Source organism: Lepisma saccharinum, chromosome 7 (assembly GCF_977018435.1).
Source record: "Lepisma saccharinum chromosome 7, izLepSacc3.1, whole genome shotgun sequence".
Taxonomy (NCBI): Eukaryota; Metazoa; Arthropoda; class Insecta; order Zygentoma; family Lepismatidae; genus Lepisma; species Lepisma saccharinum.
The window spans coordinates 111,775-128,995 of NC_139235.1; the positions used below are offsets into that span (position 1 = coordinate 111,775).

A 17,221-nucleotide genomic window follows, 5' to 3' on the forward strand; every position below is an offset into this window, starting at 1 on the left:
ATGCCTTTAATCTTGTCATCTGCTTCCCAGGAGGGTGGGGTTTCATCCAGTCTTTCTAGGAAAATCTATGGTTCTTCCTGTGCTGGTCTCCCAACCTGTCACAAGGAAGGGTGAATGAACTTTTAAAACAGACAAATGTTGATACGAACTGTTGCCTTTGCCCGCTTTTCTAGCCACTGAAATCTTTGGTATCTGATGCTATTGGTAAAAGAAAATCAACCGATACTCAAGTTTATACCCAATTTGATGGGCTAAGCCTAGTTTTTCGCTTGAGTGGTTCCAACAGGATGGTACACTAACCCATTACACCATAGTGGTTATAACTAGTTAAACAATTCCCCAACTGGAATAGAAATTTATGGAGGTTTATCCAGTGATATCCACAAAGCACATTCAATGATTGAGACAACCATGTTGAAAATGTCATTTCTTAAAAAAATCTATGAATTTGCCTTACCTCACCCTGTACATGTGACAATATGGACCCAAAAGGATATTATTTATATACAACATACATAATTAAAAAACTTGGAGCTTGAAAATTGAAATTATCTTTTAATATAAGTATTCAGTATACAGTAATAACAACTTTGGTTGTAAAAAAATACATAGAAAATATCTAACATTTTGCTTTGAAAAAATATCCAGACATAGCATCTGAACATTAATATTAGTTTGTGTACTAGAGTATTAATGCACTTTCGTCACTAGCACTCAAAATCTCTCAGTGCATTTTGAACTCTGTAAACACTATTACATTCATCAAAATAGACACTGACAAAGTTCTGTAATTTCAAGTCAAGATTTCCTTCAACCACTTCTTGCAAACTAAATACATGCAATGCACTGGAATGACTAGAAACAAAAACTTTCAACATTTAATAAATGTAACAAAAACAAAACAGAATCAAGTACGAGTATTTTCATCTCATGCCTCAAAGAAGTCTGATTAGCAAAGAAACAAGAGTGCTACCATCACAAGTGTTGATATACTGTATGTATTATTCCTTCATTATTTCATCTGTAAACACTGGTCAAAAATTGTACAATAATATGCAAAAATAATGCCCATATACGACAAGATTATTTTAACAAACTATCAACTATAATACAAATAGTAACATCATCCTGGTCAAAGGATGCCCCAAAATAGATATACAAATATCAATACAAAATCAATATACTGCTCTGCCGAATGCTCTACACAAACTTTCAATTATCACACAATCCTGACAAAACCCAACACACTGGATTAGAAAGACTGCTAGAATGCAACTACGGCACACTCACCTCAGACTTTACACCGTTTCCAAGATTACTTCTCATGTTGCAGTGACTGTTGTTCATGATCTTCGGTCCACGCCTGCTGATGTGCCTCTCCACCCACTTCAGCAATGTAAGGACAGAGTCGGTGCTGGGCAAGCGCTTGTCTGCAGCCGTCCTGATGCTGTGAGACGTCGTGACGCGGAACGTCGCTGCCATGCCTTTCAGTGCTAGAATGGCATCTTCGTCCGTCACGTCGTCGCCTGCAAAGATGATCCTTATCCTTTCGCTCCAGTCGACCCCAAAAGCCGTCCTCAAGATGTAAATGGAAGCACGGCCTTTGTCCCACTGCACGGGCGGTTTGGCTTCGATGGCGCAATGGGCAGAACCTGCATTGAAGCCATTTTCTTTAATCAGCTGCTTGGCACGCTCGATCATCGCCGATCGCAAAGGAAGAGGAGTCTCGCGATAGTGGAAAGTGAGGAGGGCACCTTTGTTCTCCACCCACGCTCCGTCCCTGCACACTTCCTCCTGAAGGGCCCTCAGCAGGTGACGAACCTTCTCCTCGTATTCCATGGGCATCGGGTGAACAAACTTTGTGCCGTCGGGATGAAGAATCTCCAAGCCGTGGTTGCCAGCGTACGTAATATTCTCGATGCCGACCATTTCTTTCACGTTGTTCACGTTTCTGCCAGATATGATGGCAATGTACACATCGGACATGTTGACCAGCCTTTCGAGCACTCTCTTAGTTTCCTGAGGTAATATCGCAAGGTCAGGGTGAGGAGCCAAGGGAGCCAGCGTACCATCGTAATCTAGAAGCAGAGCAAGTTTACTGGTGTTTCCCACATACTTAGTCAAGTATTCATCGAAATCATCTATTGTAACCGGAAGCATGGTGGTTGGCAAAACTTCATCGCCATCTTCAACTATAAGCGAGCCCATACCCTTCAAAAAGGACTTCATCCAGTAATCGACATCGTACGTCTTTTCTCGCCTACGGAGGTGATTCATGCGCACCTCTCGCTCATCCTCCGGCATCGTTAGAGCTCTGTGGATAACCTGCGCAGCATCGTCGATCTCGTACGGGTTCACCAGGAGAGCTTCATGCATCGTCTCACCCGCACCAGCAAAAGGAGACACTATGAGAACACCAGGTTTCCTGATCTGGCACGCAACAAATTCTTTGGCAACAAGGTTCATGCCATCACGGAGAGGCGTGACGAGAGCGACGGCAGCATCACGGTAAAATGCAGCAAGCTCATCCTGACTAACACAACCATAAATGTAGCGTATCGGTGACCAGTTGGGAGTTGTAAATCGTCCATTAATACTTCCTACTAACTGATCTATTTCCTCCTTCAATTCCTTGTACTCCTGGACGTCCGTGCGGGAGGGAACTGCTATCTGAAGCAAGGTCACCTTTTCCTTATGCTCCGGGTGCTTCTCAAAAAGCCTTTCAATCGCTCTCAGGCGATGCACAAGTCCCTTGGTGTAGTCCAGCCGATCCACCCCTAAGATTATTTTCTGAGAACCTGTAATCATCACTTGGGGTGCATCCTTAGCTAGTTGAACAAACCTCTCAAAAGGGATGCCTATAGGCAGTGGGCGCACTCTGACCGTTCTCCCACCATGCTCCACCAGCAGATTCTTCCTGTCCACGCGGCAGCCCAAGCGACGCTGGCAGCAATCTACGAAGTTTAGGCAGTAGTCCTCTATGTGGAATCCAACCATGTCACACCCTGAAATTCAGAAGTTACAAGCATTTACAAAAAGGTTACATTTTCAACCATTTAACATCACATTCGTAAAATGCATCCTTAGAAACTAAACAAAATAGTTAATGAACTGAGAATCATTTTGGCAAACTATAAATAGTCTTATTAATTTAAAATAAAGATCAACAAGAAATGAGAGTAACTAAGTAATGAGAATTGCAGAGAGTTACAATTTTCTAATATGCTTTAGAATTTTAAAAAAGAGTACTACTTGAAGTACGTATTCTACAATAGAATAAGCTTTCTTCATTATAAATTGCATAACAATGCTGCACAGTCATAATACGTAGAAGACTAGAAATTGCAGACTTGCTGCTTTTCTTTCATTACACTTTACCATTGATATTGACAAAACTTAAGTTTTACCTTTTGCGTGATTGTTATGTACTACACGTTATTTCAATTTTTAATTTTCATAACAGGTTACATGTGCATTGATCTGTTAGAGCTTTCCGACTTGTACGTGGACAGCGAACAACTAAAACACTTACGTAATTTTTTATGCAAAAATATATTGCTGCAGATCAACTGATTTAAAATGAAACCAGTCTCAACACCATATGATCAATAGTTACGAAGTTGTGACAATTTTAACTTCTCAAAATATTAGACAAATTTGAGCTTTTTTTTTGTTTTTAAACCATCAGTAACAATTATTGACCCCAAAAAGTACAAAATTTGCAGTTTTTGGTCCCTTTGTGAGTACTTTCAAATAAAAAAGATATCCTGAAAAGCCAAAATAATGAGGTCGAAAAGTTGGCTGTTGTGGAATGACCCCAGCTCTATCTCCATTCAAAGATGCTCAGTAAGTCAAAAGATATTACAAAATATTACACGGTTTGTGAATAAGAGTGCCGAGACCTATCAATTACAAGACACTAAGTTTAGTAGGGTGTCAGATTTCCACAAGTTTTCGTTTCCAGGTGGGAACTTCTCCGACAATGGGCACAGTTTTATGGCCTTTCCTGGATGCAGAGTTGAGAAGTAGCAACATTACGGCTGATAACAATTGAAACTCACATTGCGTTTGCCCTGTGGCATCTGCAGTGAAAATGGTACGCTGTGATGTGCTGTTGAATTCGGTGCCACTATTCATGGATTATGAATCGATGATGATGTAGGTATAGATGCCATTTCCTAAATAAAAGTGTGTGGTAAAGCTCGGTGTAAAATGTGCGTAGATCTAGCGATACAATTGGGGGGGAAATGTTATATTTCTAATTTCAGAGCTTTCGTTACAACAAATTCTCTGTGGTTACAATTTTCACTCTCCAAATTAATAATAGCTATGTAGGGGTGACATTGAGTGTAGAAAGGTTGTTGCCACTTTTATTTAAGGATCTATGTTTAAATTAAAAACATTTTTTGTTTGTTGTGTCACCTTATTGGTTGTAGCTTTCCTAGCGACGTGATTCGAACAGGTGTTCTCGGGTTACCAACCACGTTAGATTGGAGTTAGCTTCCAACATTTTGAGCACATACATAGCTCATCATCAGGAATGAACCCGAGAACACCTGTTCGAACCTTATTGGTTGTAAACCTTCGATATAACATACTAGAGTAAAAGTGAAAGAAAGATTGATTGATTTGCTTTATTTTACTTCGCTTCTTGTGCCTCTTTTGGCTAATTTGTGAATATGGGGATGAGTGATGAAATTGATGAATGGACACACACAAACATCCATGCCCAAGCAAAGATTCGAACCCGGGACCCTGCTGTCGTAGCATGCTGTACTAATTAGTCAGCCACAGAGGTCGCTTTAAGAACAGAAATGTTAATCAGTGAGCATAAGTTGCAAAATGTGTGCAAAAGTGTGTAACAGTGTTGTGTTTATAACTAATCATCTTGTTTTCACGTACTAATGTTTGATATAGTTAAAATAATTATTTTGCAGTGGAGAAAAAATCTGTAGATGGAAGCAATATAAATAAACATGCACAAACTGGCCTTTATACAGGAATATGCCACAATTAAGTTATTCCAATGGATTTTCAAATATCACACTTCTTATATTAAAGAAGTATGTATTTCCCTTGAAAAGTATATATTCCACACAGGAGGTTAACACATCACACTACGATGCCCGAGGTCCCAGGAGCCTGGGCATGGGTGTTCTTTGTGAATGTATTCATCAATTTTATTATATCATCACTCATCGCGATTCGTCAAAAGTGGCAGAAATGCAAAGTAAAATAAACCAAATCAATCAAATAACATCGAGCCTCGAACTTTCGTATTAATATCAAAAGTCGACCACTCTACGCTCTAGGCCTCAAGCTGGACCATGATCACCAGTTTCGCCAAGAAAAATTAATGTTGTGAACAGTATCTGTGTTCATTATTTTTTTAACTTTGGTATTTGGTTGGTGATTTTAAATATACTCCAGTTGTAGACCGATGACTGATCTGAGAATATGATAGCGGAAAAGTTATTACCATTTAAGTCTATCGTATACATAACCTAAAAGTACGCTTGGGCTAAATAATCAAACTTGCATCTTAGTTTTGCAGTCTTGCAACTAGCAGACGACTGTTGACCACAAGTATCGCGTGAAATCCTTGCAGCCTGAAGTAGCAAGTTGCTACCTCCCAAATCCCAGTTAGCAAGTGCCTCCAGGGGATTTGCTAGCTCGGTGTGCTCCAATGTTGAGCGTTCATGGAGGTGAGGCTCTGGGGCTCACCCAGCATGGCAAAGATCAGAATGCGTGGGGTTCTAATCGCAGTATATTTCACAGCTAATGTTTAAGGCCTTACCTAGCAGGCCCTGTAGAACCTCATCATCCCAAGGGAAAAGGCGGAAAATATCCCATGGTGGGAAAGGAATGTGCAGGAAGAATCCCAGTTTGCACTTCAGATTGGCTTCTTCTGCAGCCTGGAAGAAGAACAAAATGTATACTTATAATAAATTGCAGCCTCAATTTTGCAACAAAAATATCACAACTAGAAGTACTTAACCGGAGATCAAAAACTCTATAGAGCTAAGACACAAAATGCAATTTTACACCACAAAGTTTTTATTATTACAGGGTGGCTACTCTAGGCTCATGATAAAATTCAAGCACAATTCCCGGTTTTCAAGGGGAAGTTTCCAAAAATTCAATTCTCTATTTCAACCTTACGTATTACCGCCTCCCCCCCCCCAAAAAAAAAACACAAATATATTAACAATATAAAGGGTCAGTGCAATTCCAATGTATCCAAAAATTCTAATTTAATTCAATTTAACTGAAAGTGTGGAGTTTACATTTGCCAATTTGTATACTCAGACTAGAAAAACACATGTCACGGGATATAGTAGTCTACGAAAAATTGTTAATTTTATAAGTATTTCAAATATACCTAATCAACTTAAATATACAGGGTCTGTATAAAAAGTAATGATACCAAAATTTTCTAGACGCGACTGTACGTCACTTACGAAGCTTACATCACTCAATAAAAAAGCCAACTGAAAGAATTTGTACTTCAAAACATTGTTGCAACATACACACAGAGTTTACTTTTAATGCAAAAAGGCCATTTTTTATTATTATATGATAATAAAAACCCTCATAATACACTGCAAAAGAATAACTTGTTCAAAATAAATTCCAACAAAATTTCAATATGGAAGAAAAATGAATATCACAATATCCCTGTAATTATGGTGGCATTTAACTCATATAATAAAAGAGGACCACTGCTACTGAGTTTTGGGGCCACTATGGAGAGAGTAACAGTTACAAAAAAATCAAGTACCTTGTCACAGTAATCAAATATAATGTGCAGCACATAACAAGCCTGGAAAATGTGGGAAATTTATCTTATCTTTTATGGCTCTCCTTGAAAATAGGTTGATTGCAAGTAACATTTATAATTCTCACATGTAAAAACATTGGTAAAAGTTCATGAATTACTAAGTTTGATTTTTTACTGGGTGGAAATTGAGCAACCTAAACATAGACAATTTACACTCAAAATTTTTCACAAACTGTGTATAAAGGTACATTGTAAGTGTTTTCTCCCTGTTGCTGGTCATCTGTACGGAGGAGATCCTCATGTCACGCTGGCTGGGCCCCTCCGCTTATTATCCCAGACATTGTCTCATGATATGTCACAGGGAACCCAATCGAGCACCTCACACATATTAGAAAAAATAATAACACATTTTCAAGTTATATTTATGGTGGCCGTTGACTAATACAATACAGCTAACTCCAGATCTTGACATGTATTCATCAATAGTTTAAAAGAAAAACTTTCTTTCTTCTTATTCAGTGCCAGCCTAAAGTAATTTGGAGGTCAAATAGTGTCACATATTTTGTAAATGGATTGTTTTCTACACAAGCAACAAACACTACCTGTTGAACTTCTGAGATTATACAAAATTTCAGGAGCATCGAGAGAACATTGTGGGCACCAACACCTCTGTCTTCTGCGAGGCTTTATGAAGAAATATATATCTATTTTTGAAAAAGCAAAATTTTGCAACTTGCTCCAAAGTTTGTTCTCCCTACATTTATCAATATGAATTTTCTTTATTATGAAACCATCAAATTACAATCATTACAAACAAGCACATGGAAACTAAAAACTGCAGTATATTGTATTTTTAAAGTGAATAAAAAAAACTACAGAAACTCCGAACTCATTTAAACTTCAGACGTATAAGTCTAACCACAGACCGTTTTTCAGTGTACAATTTGAAATTATATACTACTATAAATAATTTTGTACAGCTGAGCCACACATGTTACCTCACTTTGTTCAGTGGCTATAGTGTCGTGCTAATTAAAGATACATGTGTGTTGGTAACACTGGTCTACAAAAAAAATATTTGTAAATGTTACAAGAACAAGCTGTTTCTAGAAGTTGTTGAGCCCCTGAATGCAGATCAAATTTCAGAATTTCTCCATTGGGCTCAGATTTCCTGTAAAAATGTTTTTTCTATTTTCCTACCTCAGCCTATGTTCTATATGTATTGGTCGAAAGAACTCTCTTTCCCAAAAGTGCTACAAAACGTAAAAGGTAATAAATCTGTGTCAGTATACAAAGGAATGAAGTAAATGAGTAACATGAAAGTGTATAAACATATCTAAAAATGTTTCCTCCCCAATTTCCTACGAAACTTTGCCTCAGGAACATCTCTTCGTAAGGTCCAGCAGTAGTCGGACAGCATTGCGGCACTCCATTTGCCTTGATACCGCTTTTCCATTAGAGCAATGTCTTGGTGAAACCGTTCACCGTGTTCGTCACTAACGGCACCAAGGTTAGTTGGGAAGAAGTCCAGGTGATCATTCAGGAATGTAATTTTAGAGACATGTTGCATCCCATACGTTGGTATGATGTAATTTGTTCACGTACAATATCGCGATACTTCTCTGCTTGACGGTTGCCTAAAAAGTTTTTACATACACTTGTAAAAGACAACCATGGCATTTTTCAACATCTGTTAATTGTTGAATGAGATTCTCGTCATTCATCAATTCCCTTATTTGAGCCCCTACAAATATTCCTTCTTTAATTTTGGCATCGCTGATTCTTGGGAATTTCTGTTGCAAGTACATGAATCCACGTGAAGTTCTGTCCATGGCTTTCACAAAGTTTTTAATTAGTCCCAATTTTATGTGCAGAGGAGGGAGATACACATTTTTGGGGTCAACAAGAGTAGTGTTTGCCACATTCTTCTGTCCAGGCACTAATTCACTGCAAAGAGGCCATTTTTCCCAGAATAGTGATATTTGTCTGTCTCTGCTGTCCCACTCGCATAAGAAGCAGCAATGCTTTGTGTACCCAAGCTGCATGCCAAGCAGAATTGCAATTACCTTCAGATCTCCGCATATATTCCATTTGTATTTCTCATATTGGATATTTGTCAGAAGCTGTTTCAAGTTCTCATACGTCTCCTTCATGTTAACAGCATGAGCAATTGGTACTGATGGGAATTTGTTTTCATTATGGAGAAGTACAGCTTTCATACTAACTTTGCTGGAATCTATGAAGACACACCAATCGTGTGAACTGTATTCATGGCCAAGACAATCCATAACGGATGAGATGTCATTACAAAAAACCATGTCTCCTTCGTGGGAGAAATATCCTGAGAAAATAGTATGGCGGTCATGGAAAAAAAAAAAAAACTTTCGTATCACAAGCGAGGAGATTCCAACCTTTCAGTCGCGAAGCTAAAAGTTCAGACTGTTGCTTAGACAAATTTAAATCCCGAGTAAGATCGATCAGATCCCCTTGTGACAATAAGTGTGGCTCCATTGATGAACCAGACAGACACTTTAAATGTTGGGTCAGCAGTTTATTCACCTCTTGCACTTTCTTCCCCGTGTTGGTCACGACAATCATCTTCACTCAGTCACATTCTCTGGAGGCTTTGGTATCGGCAATTCTTCATTGTGACATACAGGTCTTATAGCTGATAGTAAATTTGGGTACTGCACAGTGTTCCTTGTTTTCAACGTGATTCCAGCTATTTTGGTCAGGCAGAAATAAGTCTGTTGTGTGATCTGATGGTTCCCTCCAAACCATGGGAACAGCAAACAACATGTTAAAAACCAGCTTGTCAAAAGTGTAACACAGGTCAAACAGCATATGTGGGGGCCCATGTTTTGTCTTGGTCCCCAACTTTACACCCAAAATAAAGTTTGTAGCACTTCTTTATAAGAGAGGTAATTCGTCGCTTTTGTGACTTAAATGTCAACTCTCCACATATATAACAAAACGAATTGGGGCTATTTACGCAGGTATGAGGCATTTTCTTAAGCACTAACACTACACACAACTTCTGAAACTTCGAATCACAACGTAATCAAAGGCAGTCACTTCCCACTCCGTCAGAACTCACAATGCTGAGATGCACGTGCCAACAAACAACACTACGATTCTACGTGTTCGGACATGACTCATTGACAGTGTTGCCATGACTCTCTCTTATTCACGATTTGCTTTGTTGCAATTGGAGGAAGGTCCTTTGCCTTAGGAACGTGCTGGTCATTCTATGGTCATATAATGACTGTTATTCAACAATATCTGTAGAGTAAATATAGGTTAAACCACAGCCCAATAGGCAGAATTTTCATGAATTGAATTAGGTACAGGTTAGTATGTAACAAGAAAACTGAGCCCGATAGGAAAAAACTGATTTCATTTTCGAATTCAGCACCATCGACTTACCTTAGAATACCATTCACATTCCTTGTAACAAATTTCATGTTGACCAGTGTAATTAGACTAAAATTAAACAGAAAACTTGGATTAAAAATGAAGTTACCTGTCTGACAGTGTTTGAGGCCAGCATGAGATGGTAATCATGGATCCATATGAGAGGAGGGGGCGCATCGTGAGAGGGGTCATCTTCGGTTATGTTTCTCAGAGTGTCTATTGTCTTCTGTGCAAAATAAGAATTCACTTCCTGATATGCCTGTAAAGAAAATGGCAAACATGTATAAATAACACCTTATTTTCTTCACGTTACCATGCTACTCATTTTTGTTAGTTGAAATTTCCATTTGACTATATAGGGCATCAAGCCGTTATCTGTATCAATGTTCTTTTAAATTAAATAGTGTATATCTTTATTGTAACCCACTAAGATTGTACACATGCAACGTGCTTATGATTCTGTGTAACAGCGGTCACCAAAATTACTTGCATTAAATAACCAGATACATAAGCCTTTTGTACCAATTAAGAAGTTTACAGCAGGAAGCCATTGAAAATTGTGGACTTTTAGTCCATGAAAGTGGTTTGTTTCCAAATAAGAAGAAGAAGAATAATAACCTGCATATATCTAAGCTGCGATGACAGAAATTTGCTGTTTGAATGGCAAGACCCTAGTTGAGCAACCCCTAACAGTTATAGCAGATTTTGTGCTTTGACCAAACATGATCTATTTTAAATAATAGACTCTACTTACCGATTTTATTGCTGTTTATGGCACATTTAAATTATTTTAACAGCTATTCCAGTTTGAAAACAAGAGTCCCATTTTAATCTGAATAACCTAATGAGATTCCACATCAAAAGGAAGTATCCGAACTGAAGAAATGAGATATTCACAACTTCATTGAGTCAAACTACTGTGAACAAACACCGTACCTGCATTAAACATGCATAGGTACCTTTTACATTACAGCAGTTCTGTTTACAGAATGACGACTGGTCTCAAATAATTTGCATCCATTAAATGATTCTTAATAGCACTTTTCAATGATGGAAAAGACAATGGGGTGTCAATTTTGAAGTAAAATATTTGGAAAATTGGTATTTTGAATCTTTTTATTTAAATGGCATTTTAGAGAGTTACTTAAGCAGGAAAACACAGCTTCTCAGAGCCACTTAATGCTTGCTTAAAAATTGTTGAAGTACGGAGCAAGTTTCCTGATGGTTACTTCAAGCCAATTAATGAGCTAGACTTGTTAAATGTTTCAACTTTCTGCAAAAAATTCAACCAGGACATCAAGTTTCCATATCAAGTGTAGACATGAAAAACCTGATGATCTATCAGAAAAGCGATCCATTCAAAGCGAAATGGAATACCTCATTTGGACTAGAGTTGTCACAAAGAGGGTGTACCACCTTTATTTTCAACACTACGATCGCTATGGCTGAATGCTTCACATGGACAAACTTTTGGCTGTGCTACTAAAATGACTGTCTCCATAGCACATTCACTGTGTGTCCATATCAGGCAATAGAGGGTACACCCACTACGTGACCACTGTACATATACGGCCTGTAGGCATTCTGTGCAAAATTTCATTTAAAATTAAGATGGCAGAGCAGGTGCCCCTGGATCACACAAGGAATGTTGCTTACACCATAGGTTGGGGATGTTTCGATTTCAAAATTTTACTCGTTTGGGTAAGCGATGGATTCAACTTCACAGACAGCCATACTCAATTATTCCAGGTGAACGGTAGGACTGTTTCATTATGAAAAACGAGACTTCCCACAATTGTTTATCCTGCCATCTCCTTCATCACGATTAACATAACAGTACAAAAGAGAAACAAGTGTATCCATCTACCAACTAGTTTCCCTCACCTGCCAGTGTTCTTTTAAGAACACTGCCCTGTCAGGCATCGAGTGAAACAGAGGCCAGAAGGTCCCGTTGCAACATCCATTGTAGTAGCTGTTGAACAACTTTGGGTCGACATGAACTGCAATCACCTGTAGAATATAAACAAAGTCATTTTTAGGGCAACAAGTATAATAAAAACTACTCATGTTATTCTAAAGCCGCGGTGGTCTAGTCTGTAGTGCATCTGACTACCACGTGGGACACCTGGGTTCGATTCCCTCGTTGGTACTTTTCCGACCTTCTCCCTGCATGAAGCAGCTCTGGGGTTCACTCAGGCTAAAATAAATGTGAATCCCGGGGCAAGCCTGGGGGTTTGGGAGAAGCAGCCTGAGAAGGTGCTGATAACATCACCTCCTAAGAAGATAAAAATATTGTGGCACCCCCCCCCCTCCCCCAACTCCTAAATGTGCCTCCATGACACGGTAAACTTTATCATATTATTGTACTGGTGATGTTTCATGTTTGAGCATTGGAAATTGATTTTTCTCTTTAACTGAGGTTACGACATCTGGGATGGCGATGGTAGTGCACCATGAACTAATCAGGATAATCATGACTAAAACGAAATGTAAGCACGTAAGACAAGCTACTTGAAAGTAATGAATAATATCTCCTTCCATAAAAAAAGATCAAAAATGTTTATTCAATCATGTTATTCAATACATGATTCAATGGCAATCTCTTTATGCATATATTTGTTTCAATTTGGTTTTAAGGTTCACCAAATGCACAGAAAAGCTACAGTTTAAAGTGAGATCCAAACCACCACCTGCCTCCATCGGAAATCAAACCTTGGCCCCCTTGTTTACAAGGGAACAACATTACCGCTACACGGCATCAGGGAGGCCCATTTAAAACAAACTTAAGTAAAATTCTGTAGTATGGTACGCATAATCACCCTACTGAATCGCCTCATACCTTCATAACCTAAAATGTCTCCTAATTGGAAAAAGCAAGTGCCATACTTTGTTTTGCAGAGTTTTCCTATTTAAAAAAATCCATTCAATAGTTAAAATGTCGGCCCCCGTGGCAGAGTGCACGATGCCAGATGTCCCAGGTTCTAATTCTAGCCTGGGCATGAATGCTTGCGAGTGTCTTTTCATCAAATCATCACTCTCGTCCCCATATTCACAAATTAGCCAAAAGTGGCACAAGAAACGAAGTAAAATAAAGCAAAACAAACAATGGATCAATAGCTAAATGTTGAATATGATACGAAATAATAAAGGAAAACCCACCTGCTTGGAGAGAAGTCCCGCTGTGGGCGTTCTGTCACCTGGGTCTGATTCGGGGATGGCCTCCGAAGCATCAGGTAGGTGCATGCCTGGCCATCCAACCCAGTAGCCTCCACACTGGACGACGACTGGGGCAACAGCTGTCACCAGGCCACCAGCACTGGAATTCAAATTTGAAACCACAAATGTTAACCAATGCCTTGGCCTCTGCACAGGACAGGTTCACTTTGCACAGTTTACAATCAAATAACATTATTTGTAAGTACCTTATTTTGTAGCCAGCCCCCATGGTGGAGTGGATAGCACATCACACTACAACACCAGGGGTCCCAGGTTTGAATCCCAGCCATGGCACGGATGTTTGTGAGTGTCTATTCATCAATTTCATATCACCATCTTCGCATATTAGCAAAAAGTGGCACAAAAAGCAAAGTAAAATAAAGCAAATCAACCATTCAAAATCCTTATTTTTACTTATATAAAGAAAATTTCTTGATAGGATCTTTCAAAATATCACTTTAAAAAACATTTTTGAATAACACGTAACAGGTCAATTTTTCATTCAATTTCATAAAATTTGGGAGCCACCTCTTCCATAGGCTCAACCAAGACTCAAACCCACATCCTTGACACCATGCCATTCTTCTAGCCTTGATTTTGGCAAATTTTTACCTTGCACATGTTTATCTGCATAAAAAGTATCCCAAGCAGTTGCTTTTGAGTTGCTGGTGATTAAATATTGCCTTACATGTTGGCGCAAGCAGCAGTAGGATGGAACTTGACATCTTCAAACTCACTCGACAATTCAAAGGCAATCAGGGTGGCTACTCTAGGGCCATGATAAAATTTAAGTATAATTCCCGGTTTTCAAGGTAAATTTTCAAAAAATTCAAGGCCACAAGCAGATGTTTTCTCTATTTCAACCTTGCGTATTACCACCTCTCAACACCAACACACATGCACCAGAGGCGCAACCACCAACTTTTGTCTGGGGGGGGGGGGGGCAAGTACCAGGATAAACGTACCAATAATAATGACGTTATGATTATTATTATTAGTAGTAGTAGTAGTAACTTGGGGAAATTATATTGTTAAACTTTCTACTTCTTGCAAGAATGTCTTACAACATGAAATTAATTTCATGGAGTTTGAAGTAAATGGTTGTATCATGTAACTATACAGTTTTTCTTGGGTTGGGAAAACATCAAATATCTTATCTCAAAAGAAAAATTTTCCTGCAACTGATGAGATTTACTTATATAATCACAAATAGTTACATAACACAAGAACGTGAGGTACTCTTCTACTTTCACTCTTCACGAAACATGCTAGAAAGAATTAGTTTTCTGGAAGGATAACTTGCCCACTGACTATAGCCCAGTAGTAGTATTTTTTCCTCTGACTGACAGTACTTTCGAATGCCTTACTTTGTAAAGAACTAATAAGTTCGACTTTCCAAACGTAACAAATACTAAATCAAAAATGTTTGTTTTAAGCACATTTTATGCTCAGATAGGCTAAGTGGCACTGGCCATACAGGTTCGTGCCTCATTGAGGACCTAACTTGGGACCCTTTGATTACAATGACAGCGAGTTGTTATTATTACTGTGCTATCAGAAAGGCGCTAATATATGATAATGGGGTATCCCAGCATTATGTGTGTCAGGTGTGACATTTTACACACAAGGTTCTAGACATGAGATTGGATTAAAATATTCATAATGAACTGATATCATAGAACTATGAATGCATGAAAAACAAAAGTGTGTTATGTGTGAGACGCTTTAAAAATGCAGCAAATTTTTACTTCATTTGTCTGTCAAGCATATAGGCTGCAGATGGCAGTAACTTTTATTGGTGAAATGTGCCAATTACATGCATTCACAAACATCTAAACCTTAAACAATAATAATTTCCATATTAATTTTGATATTGGCATGGAGTAGGACCACATTTCATGGAATGCCCCTAATATAAAATTGCAGGAACCAATTGCATCACAAGATAAACAAAGCCGCTAAAATTTTGTTATCCGCAAAAACGTATTTCTTCAATTTTACAGGAGAAAGTACGGTACCGACAGTACTTACCGAACTGACTTTCTGTATACTTTTGAAAGGTCGCGGAAGTGTTTTTTCCCCCCTCACTTAAATTATTTCGCTGGTAAATCATGTATTTTTGAAGATTAATGTCTCTCCAATGCACGAAAGCTGTTACCTCCATGTCCTTCCACTACGTGAACCAAATGGTGCGTGTGTTCGATGATGTAACCCCCAGTCAGTGTTTCCAACCACGCCGTTGTTTTGCAAGAACATGACAATTTTAACTGTTTGCCTAACCTAACCTTGGTGTACATGGTTCGTGCGGCTATTTATGAATGGTTTGTGGGGCTACGTGCATGGTTCGTGGGGCTATCCGTGCAAGGTTTGTGTGGTTTTCGAACCCGGAAAAAAATACAAAATCAGTAACACGAAAGTATGTATTTTTCAGTGAAGAAGGTTGGAAACACTGCACACTCACTGATGATAGACAACGCTAGTCAAGATTTGCCCGCCATATTGTGTGTAACGCAACCGAAAACAAACGAACAATAATTACTCTATATGTGGAAAATTGAAATGATTGTCGTGAAAAAAAAAAAAAAAATCCCACCTTCAAGAATCCTTAGCAATGGAGAATACGTAAGTACCAATGTGAAAAAGAAGAAAATAAGGTAACAGTTTTAATGTGTTTCCGATATATGAAACTGGTACCAAGGTAAAACTTCGATAGCGTCCCAACGGATTTCTTTTACACAAGAAACTACATACCGAAATGAGTTTCTATAGCATTTAGAAGTTCTTGTTGATATTTTCTTTCATCGAGAAAAACCGATGTTGTCCGTATATGCTAAATTGAACGGAATGAGTGCTAATGGAACCTAACCTAACAGGCCTAACCTACTAATCTCGAAGGCATACCTCGTCCCCCGTGATGGTTCGTGGGGCTAACGTCAATGGTTTAATAATTAGTCTTTATGTCAAAAATTGGACCTTTTTTGGTAAAAAAAAAAAGGAAAATAGCACCTTGAAGAATCTTTCGCAATGCAGAAAAGGTAAGTACGAATGTTAAAAATGACGAAATAAACGAGTAAGAGGTGTTAGGACGCTATCAAAGTTTTACCCATTAATGACACTTCGTTGATCATGTACATACTTTTTGCTTTGGATAATAATTCAAGGATTATACACATTTGCACATTAGTTTCAAACTAACTTTCTCATTTTTTGAAGACGCTAACAAAACCCTCTCAAACAAGAAACAAATTTAACAATAAATTATTGCCCATACCTTGCTTTCCTCTCAAGTTTGCCAGTTTCCTCATTCCTCTTCAGTATAAAAGGAAGCCGGTTGGACACTACAACCATTGTCCCCGATGCACTTACATGATCGGACATTCCGTCTGTAGTTACAGTTTATTATCAGCTTGATTTAAAGACTTAATGGAGTCGAGATATTCCGGCTTTCTTCCACTACAAATTTGAGAACACGGAAAAATGTAACTACTCGAATGCACGACCTTGACTCTGATTGCATACGCACCAACTAACCCAGCAGACTATCCCAGCTGAGTTGCCTAAAGGAAGTGGTGTTAGAGTGGGAGGAGGGATAACACTCCAACAGAGTTGCAAACTATTAGCAGCAAAATATCAGTAGCCATATGGTTTTTCAACATTTGTTAGCTCGTCAAAAAATTGGTTTTATTGCACGTCGTATTTATTAACTTTAATTCTATGATATCTGTGCTGTACGTAGTGTGTCGCTGAAGATAAATATGTCCCCAATAATCCAAAGCTATTAATCTAATGCTTGTTATCGCTGTCGTTCTC

At 38.5% G+C, this 17,221-nt stretch overlaps 1 protein-coding gene across 1 annotated transcript; it reads right to left on the reverse strand.

The window, feature by feature from the left end:
- Positions 1-535: 535 nt before the first annotated feature.
- On the reverse strand, positions 536-16,989 carry Tps1 (Trehalose-6-phosphate synthase 1). The gene is made up of 6 exons (XM_083124869.1): positions 16,683-16,989; positions 13,355-13,511; positions 12,080-12,205; positions 10,305-10,454; positions 5,798-5,915; positions 536-3,005 (listed from the first exon to the last, which is right to left on the reverse strand). Exons 1-6 carry the CDS (start codon positions 16,787-16,789, stop codon positions 1,276-1,278), a joined length of 2,388 nt encoding a protein of 795 aa, XP_082980995.1. The 5' UTR covers positions 16,790-16,989; the 3' UTR covers positions 536-1,275.
- Positions 16,990-17,221: the final 232 nt, after the last annotated feature.

Coding starts and splice junctions, on each gene's coding strand:
- Tps1 (XM_083124869.1), bottom strand. CDS start 16,789: ATGTCCGATCATGTAAGTGCATCGGGGACAATGGTTGTAGTGTCCAAC. Junction 13,512..16,682: donor AAACTTGAGAGGAAAGCAAG/GTATGGGCAATA, acceptor TTTGAATTCCAG/TGCTGGTGGCCTGGTGACAG. Junction 12,206..13,354: donor CGGGACTTCTCTCCAAGCAG/GTGGGTTTTCCT, acceptor TATATTCTACAG/GTGATTGCAGTTCATGTCGA.